Below are 21,845 nucleotides of genomic sequence, written 5' to 3'. Positions count from 1 at the left end.
TGTAGCTTGTTGAATTCGCGTTTGGCTCGACCAACCTTGCCCTAGAGCTGTCCAACCTCCTCCGCCTTGTTCTCCAACTGAAATATCAAAACATTAATCCGTTAAGATGAAAAGGGGAGTGCAAGCCAGCATGGAATGCAGGGTACCTATTTTTCTAGGTAGCTCTCACGGCTCCGGTTCCGATACACCTCGCGCAGCAGGGAAACCAGCTCGCTTTCCTTTGCCGCACAAAGAAGCTTAAGGGATTTTTTCCTATCCGAAGCCTCCCGCAATGGGGCCTCATGACGAACAAGCACAAGATCAAACAATCTTACAGCGATCAAAAACTCACCATGAGGCTGAGCCTTGCAAAAGGCCGAGCCAATATCCGATGGCTTACTACCTTCAGAAGATAGTCGACGATCGAATCACTTCTTCTTAACCGATGAGAAGGTGTCGCCCCACTGCAACTCCTTCACACCCCGGGACTCCTTTTCATTTGTCATCGATCCTCGATATCGAGGCCGGTGATCTCTCCTCTTCTCTCAGAGGACATGACCTCATTTAAGAAAAATCTCCGATACCTGCGGCAGTTGAGTTAATAAGCCGATAAGAGAAGCGCCATTCTCAGGAAACAAAATGCTGGACACCTACCAAGATGTTTCTCTCCCATATCCTTTGGACATCTCGCAATTGGCACCTATCATAAATCAAGCAAGCCGCCAGCTTACGAGACCACTCAGCTAAATCGGGGACCTCGTTCGGTGACCAATGAGTTGCTACAAATATGGGATGGAAAGATATCACTACGGAGCTCGCCTCCGGTCAAAATGATGATAGTTCAGGTGACACTTACGTGAGAAGTTCCATTTCTCAGGAAATGGCAAAAATTCTCTAGGGATGACATCAGTCGTTCGAATCCAAACGAACTGATTCATCCATCAACAGTCCTCGTCCTCTTCGCTACTGATGATAGGAGCTCGGGTGGATCGATGTTGCAGAGTGATCAAACCCCGATAATGCAGTGGCCAATATAACCTCACGAGATGATTGAGGGTAAACTCTATCCCGGCCTTATCGGCAAAATATCTCATCGTCTGCAAAATTTTCCAAAGGAAGGGATGAGCCTGTGCCAAGGTAACCCGATATCTCCGACAGAAATCAAGCACGATTTGGTCGGGGGGACCTAACGCAAAAATATATGTGTATATGCTCAAAAACCCCTAAACGTATGTCATGATACTCTCCTTGGAATAAGGTACTTGTAATACCACACCTTCTCCCCATACGCAATCTTTTCTAATCATTTCGAGGTTTTCCTCTCCCACTGATGAGATGATCCTCGACACGTGCTCCCGGTGACCCAAAACATTGGGAGGCCTCCCCATCGTGATGGCTCTCCTCGAGGCAAGGCACCTCGAGGCCCGTTCACCGGGCACAGGCGGTGCATCACTATCACCAACCGAATGCGGAGCGTAGGAAAAACTCCCCTCTCCCTGGCGGTCGGACGTCGACGTGGCAGTCATGCCTACGATAGAATAGGAGGAGAAAGATGTGGATCTGAGCAAAAATCTTGAGTTGAAGCAACGGAAGAACTAGCACAAAGCGCCAGGCTCTATGGAAGAGATAGTCTCTCCAAGCAGCAGAATCACCATTGGAAAGGAAAGTGAATGAATATATAGGGGCAAAGTAGCAACTGTCCGCCTACCCAAAAGGCCAATTATTTCTGGCCGCGTTAACATCGCCCTCTCTTAGGGGAACGTACTGACAGAATTGCCCTAGGGTCCCTTTACCAGATCAAGCAAATGTGCTACCCCGCGAAATTCGAGAAACTGAGAGGCCTCGGGGGCTCTTCGATATCGCCGGCACGGGCCTGTTAGAGGCTGTCGATTTAACCCTGAGGCATGGCCTGATTTGAGGGTCCCGGTCACTCCAAGAACGAATTTTGAAAGGCTAACATCAAAAGTCAAAACTTCAAATCCGCAGAAGCAAAGGAACAAAAAAAACTGAAAGAAGAAAAGTCCCTCTTTTTACATTGCCAAAAAACGTATCCATAAGAAACATCTGTACAAGATCCATCCCCCGGGGACTGCATACAAAAGGAAAGGGAAAGGATGCAAAACGACTTGGGGAATACTCTTCATCACCACTATCTTCGCCCTCATCTAGGACAGTTAAAAGCGCCAATTCTCTCTCCAATTTGCGGGCTTCCTCGAGATCAACTGACAGATCGATGCCCCTGGCTCCGATCTCCTCCAAGGTTTCTCTCCTCTCCTCGCCTCCGCCTTAGCATATTTTATAGCCCGAGCTAGCTTCTGTTCGGCCGCCGTCGATATGTCACGAGCTATTTTATGCGTCGTGGCTGCATCATCCAGATAAGTGGCAGCATTTCTTTTAATCTCGGACTTGGCTGCGGTCAAGGCAGCAATCTCCTTGCGAGCATTCTTGAGATGATCATGGGATGACGCCAACTCCTCAGTCGCTACCTCACTTTGCTTCCTCAGCTCGAGGATCTCCGTGTTCAGTCAACTAATCTGTGAACCATTTTGCTCAACCTGCAGAGAAAGGTAAGCCAATTTTTGTCGGAATATGGGAGCAAAAGTCGGGTACAAGCAGGGCGAAATACCTGCGCAGTGAGATCAACCTTTTCTCGAAGAGCTCTCTCCAAATCAGCTCGGAGCTCTCCTAATTCTCTCTCCTTGGGCAGAGTGAGCCTCCGGATCCCGCAGCATCGAGGTCAGCTTCTTACACTCCTTTTCACGATAAGAAAGCTCCTAGCAAAGCCAAAAGAGGGCATGATCATACATATCCTTGCACTGCGGCATAGCGGAAGAGTTAGAAAAACGAAGAATGACGCCAAGACTAAAAGAAATATACGAAAGATGGCCATCACTTGCTGGATAAGTCCCTACGCAACCTTGACGGCGCTAGGAACGCCAAGGCCGACGCTATCACTAACACTGTCAAAGATGTTGGCAAGGGGGCCTCCCCCTTTTAGAGGAATCCCTGCTTTGATGGCGCTCGATTCTTGAGCGTCCCTCAATTCCCCTGACAATACCTGAAAGCATGAGATGAAATCATTCATGTCGCCGATTTCCCCAAAAGGCAACCCCTGCTCCTGAAAAGCTCCGGGTCCCTACCCTTCAGGATCGATGGCAGCGGTCCCCCCAATAGAAACTATGCCAAACCCGATCATGCGATCTGAGGCCACACTAACACCCTCCTCAAGGGTCCCTGGTCTGCGGGACCTATTTGAGTCGGTTGTTCCAGACTCAGCATCCTCCGATCGAGGCACCTACGAGGCTCCTACAAGCGACCTTGTCCTTGGTGCTAACTGGAACTCATCGTCATCCTCGTCCTCAGCACCGGAATTTGCCCCTGAAGTTAAAGCAAGATAGAAGAGTGTAAAAGAAGATGGATATGGACTCGTGAATTTGAAGATGCTACGAAGATAAAGATTATCAAACAGTCGATATATTTATAGGAACCGCTTGGGCAGTGGAAAGGATGAGCCAATAGCGGCTCGTAGGTTCCTCGATAATCGCATTTGACGGCTACCCTTGCACGGTTTTTTGGGCCATGGAATTTAATGCTCTTACAGGTTGACGACATGGCAATGATGGCCTTGAAACGGCGGCTCAAAACCATTTCCTATTAGTTCATTCTAGGAAACACGGAGACTATCTGCATACAGTGAAATCGGGGAGCCCAATTCCCCGTCATTAAGGCGTTTCGGGAAGCCGTCTTGAGATCTCAAGGTTGTAGGGTTGCGATCAAGTTCTCTCCCTCAATGTCCATTTACGCCCAACCTAATGACGATGCCGGGGACAGGGAGTTCCCAAGGTGAGCAGATAGCGTTGATAGAGCCTAGTGTCACGTCTAGCCGTCCCATCTTCATACCTTTACAATTAATGCATTTTGTACTATGTTGGGATTCCCCTCCTATGTAAATGGGATCCTTGCCATTTTGTAAGTCCCCGGTTGTTGCTCCAAATATTCTACACAAGATAAATAACAACTCTCTCTCTTTTCTCTCTAACTTACTCTCTCGATATTATTGCTCATACTATTTGCCTTCATACTTGTTCTTCATTTATTGCTCGTCATTGGCCATAAAGAGTCTCCTCTAATTATATCCAAACTGTTAACCCCTTCTCAGTTATCCCCGATAGCTCGAGCCCGAGCTCAGGCATCAACCTCGAGGCCTTTCATCGGTCAGCTCGAGGCCTGAATAGCTAACCCCTCGGTTCGATTATAGTTCCATTTTAGCTCGCATTTCATATTTTATCTTCACATATCTAGCATCAATTGCTTAACAACTAGCATAAAAATAGATCACGTATTTTTAGAGTCCCATCAACAATTTAATTGTTATTACCATTTTCACGGTAAACATATGGAGATCCTTGAGGTCGGGTACCACCTTGGTGCTGGCGAAGGCATCATCGGCTTCCTAGAGCCTAGCCTTGTCCTGATGGAGGTCCTCGAGGTCGGGTACCACCTCGGGACTGGCAATGTTGTCGGCTTCCTTGAGCTTAACTTTTCTTTTGATGGAGATCCTCGAGGTCGGGTACCACCTCAGTGCTGACGAAGGCGTCATCGGCTTCTTGGATCCTAGCCTTGTCCCGATGGAGATCCTCGAGGTCGGGTACCACCTTGGGACTGGCGATGATGTCGTCGGCTTCTTAAAGCCTAACTACCTGTTGATACCCAATTTTTCCCAGTATATTTTTATATGCAAAATACTTTCAAAATAGCATGTATATGCATATATAAGTATGTCCAAGTGTTTTAGTATTTTTTTTCTAATTTTTAAAAAAAGATTTTTTAAATCAATTTATTGCTCTATTTTGACAGTACAAAAACCAATAATTGTTCCTCGAATTATCATTTTGGTGATTAACTTATTTTATTCTCATATTTATACCAAAATAGAGCTAAGGTAATATTTTGCACATTTTTATAAATTTATTTGGTATTTTTAAAGCTAAATTGCACTTAATTGCAATATTAGCCTATTTTAAGATTTAATTGCATTTATAATTACAAAATTGATTCCAGTATTTTTAATTTAATATTTTGTACATTATTAGTTAATTTGGTACCTTTAATTTGTTTCCACAAATCACTTTACTATTTTTTATAAAATAAAAAGGGAAAAATGGCTATTTAAAATTTACTCCTAACTATTTCGATTCTAGCCAAATTAGCCTCCCCAATTAACCCAATTTCAAACCCCAAATGGACCGACCCAGTTTCAATTTAACCTGCTCCTAACCCGTTTATTTTACCCGCTCGACCATCCCTTTTGATCCAGGCCGTTGATCATTTTGATCAACGGCCATAATTCCCCCTTTCCTTTTTTAATTCACAAACACCCCCAACCCTAATTCATTTCACCTAACCCGCCGCCCCTAAAACCCCTCCCCTCTCTCAAACTCTCTCGAACATTCCCTAAACCTAGCCGCCTCTTACCGTCTTCAACCTTGAAACCACCAGAATCCATGGTTTCTCAGGACATGAGAGCCCTATACTCACCTCCCTTTGCTCTTATACACTTGATACTTGAAGATTCGAGGTCTGACCTCGAAGGTTTTCACCCAGGCCTCTGCCGATTCAAGGTTCCACGGCCATCTCCGGCTCTGTTCCGGCACTCCATGGTGGTTTGAGCCTGATTTTGACCTCTCCGACTCAGATCGGTGACCTTTCAAAGCCTTTCTCGTCTCTTGGGTTCTTCTGAAACCCCAACCCTTCGAGGTTTTCTCCGATTTATTTAGATCCGTTGTGTATCTATGCTCTCCTTGAGTTTTCAAACGATTTTCCTGACTTTTCTTTCAAAAAATTACTTTCAAAATCGTTTCTTTTCCGATCTAGGGTTTTCTGAGAAAATGTTTAAGTATTTTCTCACTTTCTTTTTCCTTTATGTGTATTTGCTTCTACTGTGATCTTGTATTTTTTACCATGTTCTTATATGTTTATCTTATTGTGTTTTCCTATATGTTTTTCTGCTGTACTTTTCTGGTGTCCTTGTGTTCTTCCACTGTATTTTCCTACTAAGTTCGTAAGTTTCTTTATTTGCCTTCTATTGAGCCCTGTTTAGGTTTCTTCTAGCATGCTTCTTCTACTGTTCTTATCAGTATTTTCCATTATATTCTTTGAATCCTTCTATTGTGTTTGCATGTTACTTTGCTATCATGTTTTCTCATGAGTTCTGTTGTTGAAAGAAGCATGAAGAAGTTTCAGTTCTTTTCCGAAACTTCTAAACATGTTTCGATTCAATTGCTTTCCCTCTCATCTTTGCTTTGTGATTTGCCCTAGCTAGGGTTTTTATTTCAAAAGATCCCTAATTCTTTCAGACTGACTTTGAGTCTCTGAACTGAGTTTGGACTTCCTTGTTTGCATATGATTCTGACTCTTTTGCTAAACTCTTCTACACTAAATTTTCTACTGATTTTACAATGGCATGACAATTTTCTTTCATGCTCACATGCTCCTTATATATGATGAAACTCCCTCTAAAGTGACTTTCAAATTTTGTGATTAGTTCATACTTCCCTATGATTTTGGTGTGATTGATTTCCTTCCATTGTTTGCTGATTTCCCTTGAGTTAAAACCTTCCCCATCTTTCTGACCCGGTTCATTCATAACAAAGTCTCAGACCCTCTGATTTACTGGTTGTTAATTGATCTTCTTACCTTATTTGCACAAACTGTTTATTATCAAAACCCTGTCCTTAAATGACTTTTATGTATTCACCCCTAATTGCCTACTTTGTACAAAGTGTTTGATTAATTCCTTTCCTTAAATGGTTTTACCCGTTTGAATCTGAATCCCTTAATTAAGGGAAGCCTTGTGTAATTGATTGACAATCAGTTCTTTAACTATTTTCTTACCTTATTTCTACCTGATTTCTACACTATAAAAGGCACAGCCCTCTTTCACACACTAGACATTGGAATCCTTCTGAAATCATACTCTCTCATAATAACATTCTCTTCTTGTCTGCATTGTGGCCTGTCTGCAAGACTTACTTCTTTTCTTTGTTTGTTTTCGTTGAAACTGGTATGTCCTAATTTAAGTTTCAGTATCATCACAATGTGTTTATTTATAGCTTTTCTATATCCATGTCTACTTTACTACTTTTGCAAAGTTTTATATTTAACTAGCATGTTAATTTCTTTTGCCTGTTTTTGCTGTGAATCCCTGCCCCTGTTTCCCTTTATATGCTTTAAGTTATAGTTTAAAACATGGCAATATGCAAGTTATTGTTCATGGTTTGAGCTTGATCCCTTAGGGGATCCTAACCTCTAAAACAATGTGTTCTAACATGCTTGTAGGGTGTGCCAGTTTTCCCATTGCTGGGTATGCCCACTAGCCTGTCCTTGCCTCTTTGGCACTTCCCATTTCCCCTCTCTCAGAACTCTGCACTTGCACTCACTCTTAGCTTCTAAGTTCTGCCCCTCCTGTGAGCCTTGCCTTGGGACCTTGAGTTCCCTCTGAACTTGGACACTTGAGGGCTGGCCCTTCCACACTGCACTATGACTTAATCCTGCAAGATTGGATCCTATCAGCGGGGTCGGTCAGGAGAGAGACCCCAGCAGCAACAGAGGTCCCCATGCCCCAAGTGCGGGAAGATGCATTCAGGGGTTTGCTACTTGGATTTACCCGTGTGCTATGGATGCGGGATGAGGGGCCACATTCAAAGGTATTGTCATGCATCTCGCCAGAGAACAGTAGGGGCACAACACATTCATCTGGTTCAGCAGTTGCTACATCTTCAGCCCCCTCTCCAGCTCAAGGTACCCCAGCACCCACAGGGCGAGGTGCAGTTAGGGGTGGTACACAGAGTTCAGGAAGGTCCAGCCGGTTCTATGCTATGAGTGGATGCCAGACTATAGAGGCTTCCCCAGATGTTGTTACAGGTATTCTGACTGTCCAATCTCATGATGTGTATGCACTTATTGACCCCGGTTCCACCCTGTCATATGTTACCCCTTTTGTTGCTATGGAATTTGGGATAGAACCAGAGCAACTTCATGAACCTTTCTCAGTATCTACTCCGGTTGGTGAGTCAATTTTGGCTACTCGAGTTTATAGAAGTTGTTTGTCACGGTGCGTGGTAGGAATACCATGGCCGATCTTATTGAACTAGGGATGGTGGATTACGATGTAATAATGGGAATGGATTGGTTCTATTCATGTTTTGCCAAGATTGATTGTCGAACTAGAGCTATGAGGCTTGAGTTTCCTAATGAGCTCGTGGTTGAATGGAAGGGAGATAATGTAGTGCCTAAAGGCCGGTTTATTTCTTACCTTAAGGCCGCGAAGATGATCAAGAAGGGGTGTATCTATCATTTAGTCCAGGTTACGAACACCGATGCCGAGGCACCTAGCCTCGAGTCCATACCTGTTGTGAATAAATTTTCGGATGTCTTTCTAGATGAGCTCCCTGGGGTTCCACTAGACAGGGAGATTGACTTTGGGATCGATGTGATGCCAGGCACGCAGCCTATATCAATTCCACCTTACAGAATGGCACCGACAGAATTGAAAGAGCTAAAGGAACAATTGAAAGATTTGCTAGAAAAGGGTTTCATCCGGCCGAGTGTGTCACCGTGGGGTGCACCACTCTTGTTTGTAAAGAAGAAAGATGGTTCGCTACGGATGTGTATTGACTACCGGCAACTCAACAAAGTCACAATCAAAAATAAATATCCCCTTCCTAGAATAGATGAATTGTTTGATCAATTGCAGGGTGCTGTGTGTTTTTCAAAGGTTGACTTGCGGTCCGGGTATCATCAATTGAAGATAAGGGAGCAGGATATCCCAAAGACAGCTTTCAGGACTCGGTATGGGCACTTTGAATTTCTGGTAATGTCTTTTGGTCTAACAAATGCCCCGACAGCTTTCATGGATCTTATGAATCGAGTCTTCAAGTCATTTCTAGACTCCTTTGTGATAGTATTCATTGACGATATTCTCGTATATTCCCGAAGTCAAGAGGATCATGCTAACTATCTCAGGGCAGTTCTGCAGACCCTTTAGCAACATCAACTCTCTGCTAAGTTTTCGAAGTGTGAATTTTGGCTTGAATCCGTCACGTTCTTGGGTCATGTCGTCTCCAGGGAAGGAATTATGGTTGATCCTCAAAAGATTGCAGAAGTGAATAATTGGCCTAGGCCTACCACTCCAACAGAGATTCGCAGTTTCTTAGGTTTGGCTGGGTAGGACCGAAGATTTGTGGAGGGGTTTTCTACTCTTGCCTCTCTATTGACTAAATTTACCCAGAAAGCAGTTAAGTTCTAGTGGTCCGATGCTTGTGAAAGGAGATTCTAGGAATTGAAATCAAGACTGACTACAGCGCCGGTGTTAACCTTATCAGAGGGTACAGAGGGATTTGTGGTATATTGCGATGCTTCCAGGATCAGGCTTGAGTGTGTGTTAATGCAACACGGCAAGGTTATAGCCTACGCTTCTAGGCAACTCAAGAATCATGAAAAGAACTATCCAACTCATGACTTAGAGCTTGCGGCAGTGGTGTTTGCGCTAAAGATTTGGCGACATTATTTGTATGGGGTCCATGTGGATATATTTACGTATCACAAGAGCCTCCAATATATTTTCAAACAGAAGGAGTTGAATCTAAGACAGAGAAGATGGCTAGAGTTACTCAAGGACTATGACATGGATATCCTCAATCACCCGGGAAAGGCTAATGTTGTAGCGGATGCTCTTAGTCAAAAATCCATGGGGCGTTTAGCTCATTTGGAGGCCTATCAGAGGCCGTTGGCTAGGGAGGTTCACCAGTTGGTTAGTTTGGGAGTTCGCCTTGCGGACTCAAATGAAGGAGGGGTAATCGTGCAGAATAGGGCCGAATCATTGCTTGTGGAAGAGGTGAAAGAGAAACAATTCGTGGATCCGTTGTTAGCACAACTGAGAAAGGGGATTCTCAAACACAAAACTACAGCTTTTTCCTTTGGCATGAATGATGGTACCCTACGGTACCAAGACCGCCTATATGTTCCTAATACCGACAGTCTTCGGGAAAGGATCATGGCAGAAGCTCACACTTCCAGGTATTCCGTGCACCCAAGTTCCACGAAAATGTATCATGATCTCAAAGAAATTTATTGGTGGAATAACATGAAGAAAGATATGGCGGACTTTGTGGCAAAATGTCCGAATTGTCAGTAAGTAAAGGCCGAACACCAAAGGCCCAGTAGATTGGCTCAAAGCATAGAAATTCCAATGTGGAAATGAGAGATGATCAACATAGATTTTGTTGTAGGGTTACCATGCACTCCGCGCAAGTTCGACTCAATTTGGGTGATTGTTGATTGACTTACAAAGTCAGCACACTTCCTTCCAGTCAAATCTACCAACACAGCGGAACGGTATGCTCAGTTGTATATCAAAGAAATAGTCAGGTTACATGGCACTCCAGTCTCAATCATTTCAGACCGAGGGGCTCAGTTCACAGCCAACTTTTGGAAGACGTTTCAGCAAGATTTGGGTACACAGGTAAATATTAGCACAACTTTTCATCCACAAACCGATGGTCAAGTAGAGCGGACTATTCAGACGCTTGAAAACATGTTGCGCGCTTGCACTCTTGATTTCAAGGGTAGTTGGGATGACCATTTGCCACTCATAGAATTTGCTGACAACAACAACTTCTACGCTAGTATCTAGATGGCACCATTCGAAGCACTGTATGGTAGGAGATGTAGGTCTCCCATTGGGTGGTTCGAAGTTAGAGAAGCGGAATTGATAGGGCCAGACCTCGTGCATCAGGCCATAGAGAAAGTCAAGATTATTAAGGGGAGATTGAAAACTGCTCAGAGTTGCCAAAAATCATATTCGGATGTGCATCGCAGAGATTTAGAATTCAAAGAAGATGATTGGGTATTTCTGAAGGTTTCCCCTATGAAGGGCATCATGCGGTTCAAAAAGAAGGGAAAATTGAGTCCGAGGTATGTCGGACCGTACAGAATCATTCAGAGGATTGGTCAGGTGGCATACGAGCTCGAGATGCCACCCGAGATGTCAATGGTACACCCGGCCTTTCATGTGTCCATGTTGAGAAAGGTAGTAGGAGATCCGTCCTCTATTGTGCCAGATGAAGACCATTGAGGTTAATGAAGAGCTGTCATATGAAGAAGTTCCAATTGCCATTCTTGATAGGCAAGTTCAGAGATTGAGGAATAAGGAAATTGCATCCATGAAAGTGCTATGACGAAACCAGCAAGTTGAGGAAGCCACTTGGGAAACCGAGGATGAGATGAAAAAGAAGTACCCACATTTGTTCGAATAGTCATGTAATAGCTTTTATGCACTTAACTCCTATGAACTCTTATCTTCTAATTTGATCTATGTAAAACTATCCTGCTTTGGATATATATATATATACGTGTTGCCAATGTGGCCATGGTTAGTATTGTACGAGTTATGTCATGTATTATATCCATGGAATGTGTACCCGCTGCTAGGATATGTTTCTGGGGCTCTCTGACAGGTGGATAGGCCTAAATACAAAGGAAACTCTGGCGAAATTTTCGGAAATATAGGGAGTTAGCTAAATTTGGGGACTGGCAACATGTTTCAGGTTATAAAGAACAGAATATTGCACTAAGACTGTTAATAAGTGAACCTTGATCCTCATTCGAGGACGAATGATCTTAAGTGGGGGAGGATGTAAGGCCCCGTGAATTTCCTACTCAGAACCCCGAATCCCGTGGTGCCAAGTTAGGAGCATGTGTTATGGTTCACAAAAAAATTCTTCAAGCTCACCGCGGTTCGGACCCCTTTGGATTGAAAAGTGCATTAAAAAGTCAAAGAATAATGTTTTCCAGAGAAGTGCGATTTTGCGGTCGAGAATGCGGTCGCATATCAAGTATGCGGACCGCATAGGGGGCATAGTCACCGCAAAGTGAGTTAGTGTGTTAGTCAAATTTAAGGATAAATATGCGGTTCATTATGCGATCACATAACCTATATGCGGACCGCATAGTCATCGCATAATTTCCTTGGAATTTTGTAAGGAGTAGTTCTGCGGTGCATTATGCGACCGTATAACGAGTATGCAGACCGCATTTTTGCCGCATACCCAGATAGAATGTTCAGATTTTGGGAGCACTTTTGCAGTCCATTCTGTGGGCCGCATTTCCACTTTGCGATCGCAAACCTGACTCGGGCTCCAATTTTCTAAATTTTTATAACCCGACCCCATTTTAATATATAGTCTTTGGGGCTTCATTTGGGTCATTTTTCTACTGATTTTAAAGAGAGTTGAGAGCATTTTAGAGAGAGAAGGAGGAACCCAATATTCAATCATCCAATCTTGCATCAATTTTCAAGAATCAAAGAACCCAATCACAAGTTCTTCATCTAAGAGGTAAGATTCTATACATTAGACTTTAATTTCGAGTTTGGGGTATAAGATGGGGTATTGAGGTATGATTCTTGGGTGTAATACTATTATGTATACATGCATGTACAAATTAGGTTTGTGGAAAGATTGTTGAACATAAATAAGTAAAGATTGGGTTGGGAAATGAAGGAAACCTTGTAAAAGAGATTTGAAATCAATATGCACAACTAGTATTTGATAAAATGCTCAAACGAGCTGAAACCATGAATACCTTCCTAATTTGTGTTCAATTTTGTTATGTCTCAAAGTAGATTGGGGTTGCTAGAATTTCCGGAATGCCGTAGTAACTTAAGGAAAGCATAAACAAGGTATGTATGGCTAAAACCCCCTGCTCTTAGAAATTGAGCTCCCATGGTGCCCGTGTAAGTGCTGTAAGTTCGAAACGTGACTGACGCAATGCTTGTTATGTTAAGTGAATTGATGTTGTGAAAATTTATGTGGTAAGTACTTCTTTATGTGTTTAATGTGCTATTCTTGTAAATGGAAGATGTGTGGAGAACATGATTTATGTGCTAAATGCCTAACTGTCATGCCAAAGTTACTTTGGAACTAACATGCCAAACTTGATGAATTTCCTTCTATGCTTATGACTTAAATTGCTTTTGTATATGCCTATGACTTTAAGTGGCAAGGTGAATGTTGGAAATGGGAATAGTGTGAAACGTGAGTTATGAAACGTGGAAATTGTAGCCCCAAGCACTGGTAAACTAATACATGTGTAGCCGAAGATTGGTATGAGATGAATAATGGAAAATGGTAACGTCTCGGGGAGACGGTTTAGCCGATCGGGCCATGATCGGACGCCATGATATATATATATACACACATGGTGGTAATGTATTGATGATTAAAACTGGAAAGTGTGAATGAAATAATGGTAACGTCTCGGGGAGACGGCTTAGCCGATCGGGCCGTGATCGGACTCCGCTCACAGAAGCGGTGGTAATATGGATAATGATGCAACAGTGTGGGGTGCTCTAATCTAAAATTGCAAGAACCATGCAGAAATCATGTGAACCTCCTTATATTGTTGGCATGGTGCTTATTTGAAACTTTGTTGCCTTTACTATTTCCTCTTTACTCTTGAATGGTTGTTCTTTCTAACAGGATGGTGTTTAGTTATACATACTAGTACTATTCCATGGTACTAACGTCCCTTTTGCCGGGGGCGCTACATTTTAAATGAATATAGGTGGCTCCATAGCAGATAGTGCCGATCGTGGGTAGTAGAGCATCCTTTTCTCAAATTCTTGGTGAGCCCTTCCTCCTTCAAGGGGTTGTGTGGTACACCTTTTGTTATAGACATCCATTTTGAGGTATAGCCGGGGCCTTGTTGCTGACGTTGTTATCACTGTCTTTTGTATCCTTAAAGGCTCTGTAGACGTTTGTGTAGGTTATGTACGAGTATTGGATAGGTCAATGAACTATGTTGTAACCTTGTAGTCGTACTTTCCTTTAAACTATAACTGTATGGAATCTTGGACACTTAACTACGATTTAATGTTATGATATAAAATGAACTAAAATGATTGATGTACTATCTTTCCTTGTCTAGATAAATGAAAGCATGGTTTCCCTATTCATATTGAGATGGATGGGTAGTGTTTTATGAGGCTTGCTCAGTTGGGTTCACTCGGCCGGTCACGCCTTCCGAGGTTGGGGCGTGACATCTGCGCTTCTGCATTTATACAGATACCCTGCCTATAGTTTCTGCACTTCTGCATTCATGTAGATGTTCTGCTTATAGGGTTTTCTGCACTTCTGCATTTATATGGATACCTTGCTTATAGTTTCTGCACTTATGCATTCATGTAGATATCCTGCTCATAAATTTCTGATTTCTGCATTCACATAGATAACTTGCCTACAGGCTTATTAATTTCTACATTCACATAGATAACTTGTCTATAGGAATTTCTGCATTTCTGCATTCATGAAGATAACCTGTCTTTATGAATTTCTGTATTCATGTAGATAACTTGACTATAAGAACTTCTACATTCCCATTTAGATACCATGACTATAAGAATCTTTGAATTCGTATATAGATACCATGTCTATAGGATGCACACGCATATAGATAATATGCCTATAAGTCTTTTCTGATTTTTGCATACTTGCCTCTCATTAGGCAAAACATGTTATAAATTTTAACAACCAGTGAAATCAAATATCACATTCGTAATAAAATGCAGCACCTAGATAACGTGTTTTAAGTTAACAAACACATAGAAAGCATGCCTATAAGGGTTCTAATCAAATCTGAATCGCTTCACTCGCTTGTAAGTTTAAACTGTCAGTAGTAATGCATTATCGATTGCAGAACTTGTTTTATTCTAACCTATCTATTATCCGTTTACCTCTTCATTTCTGAAATCAGTAGATAGCATGCCTACAAGTCTTCGTCTAACACTTAGGCAAACCATAAGATAAACTTGTCAGATTCTTATTAACTACAGCCAGCAGGTAGGCCTGATTCGGATTTATTATCTGAAATATGTAATAAATTAGTCTTCCTCAACCTTTTAAGTTTTAATCAGACCCTAAGCAGTATGAGCAAGACATGCTAAACTATGTGTTTTTCTTTGGTTTTAAGGAGGTCTGTTGAGCCTTATTTATTTATGTTCTTTCTCCCCAAACTTGCCACATGTGTATTTTGTTTGTCGCGTTAGAATTTTGCATTTGTAACAACAAAGACTAATACCCCTTCCCTTTAGGATTAGTAGTCCTAAGTACCTCCGGGACTGATAGGAATGGGACGGGTAATAGCATGCAATAAGTAACCGAGACCAATCTGCACTTTAATACCTTAATGGGGTGGGAATGGTAGATATGGATATGATGACCATGTGATAACATCTCGTGTAGCCCCTCATTGAGGAGTGATTACCGGATGTTGTGTGGGGTGATCCATATTATTTATAAACCTAGGACCCCCTTTTCCTTTATTTGTTTATTTCATTATTTACTTTCAAACTATTTTCTCAAAATTCAACTTTTCTTTTGTTTTCTTTTAATTTCACCTATTTGTAACCCTTATGTGCAAATCCCCTCTTATTTGAAGTCTTACTCGCCTTCATGTTATTTGTACTTAAAGTCACAACCGTAGCCTGGCCGGGAACGACATTAGTGGATCCTGAGGGGTGCCTAACACCTTCCCTTCGGGATAATTTCAAGACCTTACCCAATCTCTGGTTTCCTAAATCAAATTCTTCCTAGTGTCCTAATGCACTCAAATCATTAGGTAGCGACTCTCCAATCCAAACCCAATTCCTGAAAGGGAACGAGTTGTCCTCCCAAATGTCATGAACCCGCTTCCACAAGGAAAAAATGGGCGCGACACTACCATTTGATGGGGGGTCCTCGAGGTCGGGTACCACCTCGGGACTGGAGAAGGTGTTACTGGCTTCTTGGAGCCTAACCTTGTTCTGATGGAGGTCCTCGAGGTCGGGTACCACCTCGGGACTGGAGAAGGTGTTATTGGCTTTTTGGAGCCTAACCTTGTTCTGATGGAGGTCCTCGAGGTTAGGTACCACCTTGGGACTTGATAAGGTGTTATTGGTCAGTGTTCTTAACCGGCTTTGCGGTAGGCGAATCGTCACTGTTTTCCCATATATAAATAGGGTTGTTTCTGCTTTTTCGAGGGTTCCACCATTTTAAGCAGTTGCCCTTCCTTTTTTGTTCCAGCCTTTCGGCACTTCAACACTAACGCGTCTGCATATATTCCTGCTTTTTAGTTCTCTAATTTCATCATCGCCACAGCTACTATGTCGGGGTCTGCCTGACAGGGAGGGGAGAGCTCCGCCTCCGGCTTTCAGGACCAACGAGAGTATGCCTTGAAGACCACTTCATTGATAGGAGAAGAGCATCTTAAGTTAGTAAGAAAAGACTGTAGATGGGGGGAGAAAGTGATGTTACATGCATTTTCCCCAGTGAGGGCATCACGGATCATGCCGATGGGCTCTTGAATGTGTACACGTACCCTTTCACACTGGCCCCCCTTGATAGGGTTGTGCTCGACTTCTGCTTAGAGTATCGGGTTACCTTGGCGCAGGTCCATCCATTGTTTTGGCGAACAATGTTGATGGTGAGTTTTTTCGCAGAGAAGGCGAGGCTTGAATTTTCGCTCAGTCATCTTATTAGGCTGTACCGGCCCTTTCACCATCGAGGTCTTCTAACCTTGCGATGTCGATCGACCATGCCCTTCGTTGTTGATGACGAGGAAGATGGAGATCGGGGATGGATGAGTCATTTCGTCCGGGTGCGGACCGCTGACATTATCCCCGTAGAGCTTATGCCATTCCCTAAGGAATGGAATTATACACGTAAGTGGTGAATTTTGCGCTTTCTGAGTTTTGCCTATAGCGAGAACTGGTTTCGTGACCGTGCCTTCCTTTCTTACTCTAGAGCGGTTTCATGGGCGCCGGGTGACATTCCTGATCTACCGAATTAGGTCCGAGAATTGGCGACCCACTCGACCTTTGAGGAGCGTAAGTGTCGAGCTTTATCCTGGGGTAGATGGGAAGCAAAATACCATGGTGAGTGATGTGTTATTCTTTCCTTTCCCTTCTTTCATGTGGAGAAGCATATCCCCTTTATGTGTATTAATCTTACTGTCGTAGGCATTGGAGAGCCTTTCGAGGCGAGGCCGAGTTCCCTCGGTGAGGGGGAAGGGTTGCCAACTTCCGGGCTGAAGAACGGTATCAATGAACGAGGGGTGCTTTCACATGGCGATAATGCTCAAAGTAAGGTGGAGCGGGACCGGGGCTTCGGAGTGGAAGCATCATCCAAGCTTGTCGTGTCCGCAGCTCCCGATTATGGAAAGAGGGTTTCTCTGTCGCTGTCGCCTTCATTTTCCATCGATAATACTTCGGGAGATACTAAAAATCCGGGATCGCATACACCGAGAGATCGTGCTTTGACCGGAGTCAACTCTTTTAGGGCTGAAGGAACTAGATTGGCAGGTGTTCGCTCGGCCTTCAAGGAAGCCTAGCGGCTTCACTTTATAGTGAGTTTCTGCATAGGTCTTTCGAGCTTCGCGCCTTTCCTTTCTTATTGGGGTTTCTTTTGCAGGCGTTTGACAAGCTTAAGTCCGGGTTGCTTCGTTGTGAAGCTATGCTACGGAAAGCTCTGGATGAGGAGAGATCCCTTAGGCTCCTTTGTGAGGAAAAGGAAGTCGAGCTAGCACACTTGCAGTATGAGGTGGGTCGGAGCTTGAACTACGAAAACCACCTGAAAGAGTAGGTGATTTTCTGTCTTGGGTGAGCGTGCACCCCGCCTCCTGGTTCCTGAGGCTAATACTTAGTTTATTTTAGTTGCAGAAAAAGACGAAGGCCCTGGAGCGCCTTCGAGATGAAGTTGGTCGGGCCAGGCGTGAATATGATGAGCTGAGAGCTCGGGCGGAGGCTCAGGCTTTAGAGGGGAAGGACGCTTTGGCTAAAGTTCCTGATTTTGAAGCTCAACTCCGCTTAGCCAGTGATAATGCTTCGGTTCAGACAAACATGATTGCGAAGCTTGAGTTCGAGCTTTCAAAGGTCAGACCTAAGATCGTCGATGCTCGGGTAGAAACTGCGATGAGCCGGACTAAGGCTAACAGGGAGATGGCGATCTATTCAAAGGACGTTGCCGATGCTCAAGCTGAGCTAAGAAGGATCCGCGACCGTGAAGGGAGGGTTAAAGAATATGCTCTCTACAAATCTCGAAGAAAGACCCTCGAAGAGATCTGTGCTAGGGGCTTCGCCCTCTCGGAGGATTTGGTGCTAGCAAGGGCGGACGAGCGTGATGCTCGATTGCCTTTGCCCGATGCCGAAGAAAGCAAAGATGAGGCCGGTAGGCCGTAGCCCTCGGGGGGGGGGGTATAGATTTTTCCATCTGTATGTAGCATTTTCGAAGCATGTTTATAGACGAAGATTGCTCTTTTTCGCACATGTGTATGAAAGAAAACTTTGCAGCTTTATTTCTTTTGTATCTTTTACTATCTTGAATTTGGCCATTGGACTGGTCTTCAAGTTAGTAGGAATCCTTAGAGTCATGATATGGCCCTAGGGCTCGTTGGACTGGCTCGGGGGACTCTTACGCGCTTGGTCGATGCGACCTTTAGAGTAAGCTGGCGCTTGAGCTCTTATTCTTTTGTTCAACCATTTTGGGTCTAGTCTCCGAGTCGGGTTTCGACTCGAGATCATTTGACCCTCAGGCTTTTACGTTCACGTGTGCTAGCGACAATGGCTCTTACGCCTTGGACCGAAGTGGCCATTTAATGTAAGCTAGCGATAATGGCTCTTACTCTTTAGGTCGAAACGACCTTTTAATGTAAGCTAGCAACAATGGCTCTTATGCTTTGCCTTTAGGAATATATAGTTAACTATTTTGGGTCTGGTCTCCAAATCGGGTTACAATTCGAGCTCATTTTGACCCTCAAGTTTTCAGATTTCAAGCTGGCGACAGTGGCTCTTATGCTTTATGTCGATGCGACCTTTTGTGTGTATGTCCCTGAGGGTCATTAGGCTTTATTTTCCTCTCGTTAAGGACTTTTGAAGTAATTTTTGCCTGACTCGTCGTCGGTTCGGGAAGAGCCTCGATTTCGAGTAACTTGCGACGATGTCCGAGCACCTCGACAGGTTTGGCTTGGAGGCTGAGTAGCTCGAAGCTTGTGATTTGGAGCTGACATGGTCGAAGCTCTTTTGCCTATGCCGAGAGTAGCCTATTTAACCAGTTCTTTACGAAGTAGATTCGGAGTAATTGAAGGCCTATGTGGGCTAGCGACAATGGCTCTTACGCCTTGTAGCGATGGTCGGGCGTCCCCGAGTCGTGTTAGTTCGGCTGGTACAGCCGTGTGACCGGAGTCACTTGTGTTTGGCCGAAGCCTTTGAGTCCCGAGTGAAGTAGTTTCGGCATCTATATTGAGGGTATGACTTTTTTGGGGTCTTACAAGTTTGATATACAACCGAAACTTTGGGATCGGGTCTATGCCTTTAGTGAGGTCTTACAATTTTTGCATGCCATTGAGGTATTACAGGTTTTACATGCCATTGAGTTCTTACAGGTTTTACATGCTGTTGAGATCTTACGGTTTTACATGCCGTTGAGGTCATACAGGTTTTACATACCATTGAGGTCTTACAGTTATGATTGCTACCTTATGTAGGTCTTACGAGACCGAGTCTGCCCGCTCGGGGTCTTATGGTGTCAGGTTTTGATAAGTCGATGGAGGTGGCACTTGACGGCAGTCCCCGAGTCGTCATGAGATTTTTTGACTCGGGAGCCATTTTTTGCAAACTTTGTATTGCCTCGTTGAGGGCAGTCCCCGACCCTGAGGTCGTACATTTTTTTTTTGAGATTTTGATGCCAGTCCCCGAGTATTTGGGGTACTTTCAACGTTGGAGATGTTTTGCGATTTCCGCATTGCCTTATCTGAGGGATTATGATTTTGGAGTCCCCACCCGGAGGTCATTAAGGTGTTGAATTGTTGACGCCAGTCCCCGAGTGTTCGGGACGTTTTCGGCGGAGGAGCTATTTTTGCGAATGTGTTGAGCCTCTTTTGGAGAGTGAGATGCTTTGATAACAAATATTCTTCAATTATTTGGTATAAGCGTAAACACTTTCACCGTCGGGGGCCCGACTATACGGACACAGTTCGTTCGACCGTTTGTCCCGGTACATCATTTTCCTATAGGGACCCGATTCGGCGTCTCTTGGCTTTTCTGAGCGGATGACCTTCAGGGGGGGGATGCCCCTCAATGTTCGAGGTTGATTGCAAAATAAGCCTCAGACACTTGTTGAGTTTCCCTCAAGCAGCATGCAGATGTTGCCTCGTTAAAAACCTTGTTGGTAAAACCCTTTTCGGGATAAAAACTCGGTCGAAGGAAAAGAGTGCAACAGATGCTTTAAAACCTTAAGGTCTTCGAGCTGGGTTAGCGCTCTAATAGCTTCGATCGGGCGCCTGCATAAGGGTCAGTCTGAAATATGAAACAAAAAGGGAGATGGTTATACCTTAGTATGGGATGTGCCGATGATGTTTCGAGGACCGATATGTCCTAATTACTCGAGATGAGGACGCGGTACGGTCCTTTACTTTGTTCGATCGGGTTTAATTGAAGGTGTGGTTTGATTACCCTTTAGCTCTTTTTGAGTAGAGGTATTGATGCCGGTGCCACATCGTGCACTGCGAACATTTCCCTTGCAGCATGTTGTTCCCCGTAGACGGTTTTAATTCCATTCTTTGTTGGGAATTTCATCATTTGGTGGAGAGTGGATGGTACTACTCTCATGCAGTGTATCCCTGGCTATCCGAGCAAGGCGTTGTTCCTTATGTCTCCTTCGATGACATGGAATTTAGCATTTTGGGTTGTGCCGGCCACGATGACTGGGAGGGTGATTTCTCCTTTCGTCGTTTCACTTGCCATGTTGAATCCATTGAGGACTCGAGTGGCGGGCACGATTTGGTCAAGCAGTCCAAGCTGCTCTATCACCCTCCACCCGATGATGTTGGCCAAGCTACCTGGATCCACAAGTACATGTTTTATTTGAAAACAATTTACAAGGAAAGAGATTACCAATGCGTCATTATGAGGCTGAGACAAGGTCTCGGTGTCCTCTTCGCTGAAGGTGAGGGTGTCCTCGGGAATATATCCCCGGGTTCGCTTTTTTTCTGGTGATGGATATTTTCGTCCTTCTTATTACGGGTTCCTGTTGGGCATCGATGCCTCCCAAGATCATGTGGATGACATGTTGTGGCTCATTTGCTTCATTCTTCTTGGCCGCCTCTCTTTCCCAGAACTGATATTTGGCTCGGTCGCTAAGGAATTCTCGGAGGTGGCCTTTGTTAAGTAGTCAAGCTACTTCTTCTCGGAGTTGGTGGCAATCCTCGGTCTTGTGGCCGTGCGTGTTGTGAAACTCGCACACTAAGTTATGATTCCTTTGTGAAGGGTCCGATTGTACGGGCTTGGGCCACCTGGCATCTCTGATTTTACTGATGGCGAACACAATGTCTGATACATCAACGTTGAAGTTATATTCTGATAAGTGAGGTGCCCCCGTTGGCCCCGCGTTTCTATCGAATCCGGCTCTGTTGATGAGTCCCCGAGGATTCTGTCCTCGGTATATCCTTCGATCATTGCGAGGTGGGTTGTGCCTCAGAGCGTTCCTTCTGTCTTCGGTGTATGGTTGGTATCTTTCTTTGTTTGGCTTTGGCTCCTTCGCCAAGAGCCTGCTTGGATATACTGAGCCCGAGGGGGATCCCAACTGGTCGTCTTCGGCCCTGATCTTCGACTGGTATCGGTTATGGACGTCCGACCAGGTCACAACGGGATATTCGATCAAATTCTGTTTCAACTATTTTGAAGCCGCTGATCTTCATTCGTTCATACCTTGAGTGAAAGCATGCACTGCCCAGTCGTCGAAGACTGGCGGTAGCTCAATCCGTTCCATTTAGAAACG

The 21,845-nt window shown here is 44.2% G+C and overlaps 1 protein-coding gene across 1 annotated transcript; it reads left to right on the top strand.

Moving 5' to 3' along the window:
* The first annotated feature begins 11,099 nt into the window (after window positions 1-11,099).
* LOC138886034 (uncharacterized) lies at window positions 11,100-18,250 on the top strand. The gene is made up of 3 exons (XM_070167057.1): window positions 11,100-11,207; window positions 17,484-17,612; window positions 17,732-18,250. Exons 1-3 carry the CDS (start codon window positions 11,100-11,102, stop codon window positions 18,248-18,250), a joined length of 756 nt encoding a protein of 251 aa, XP_070023158.1.
* Window positions 18,251-21,845: the final 3,595 nt, after the last annotated feature.

Source organism: Nicotiana sylvestris, chromosome 2, assembly GCF_000393655.2.
Source record: "Nicotiana sylvestris chromosome 2, ASM39365v2, whole genome shotgun sequence".
NCBI lineage: Eukaryota > Viridiplantae > Streptophyta > Magnoliopsida > Solanales > Solanaceae > Nicotiana > Nicotiana sylvestris.
This window is presented reverse-complemented; position numbering and strand designations above follow the sequence as displayed.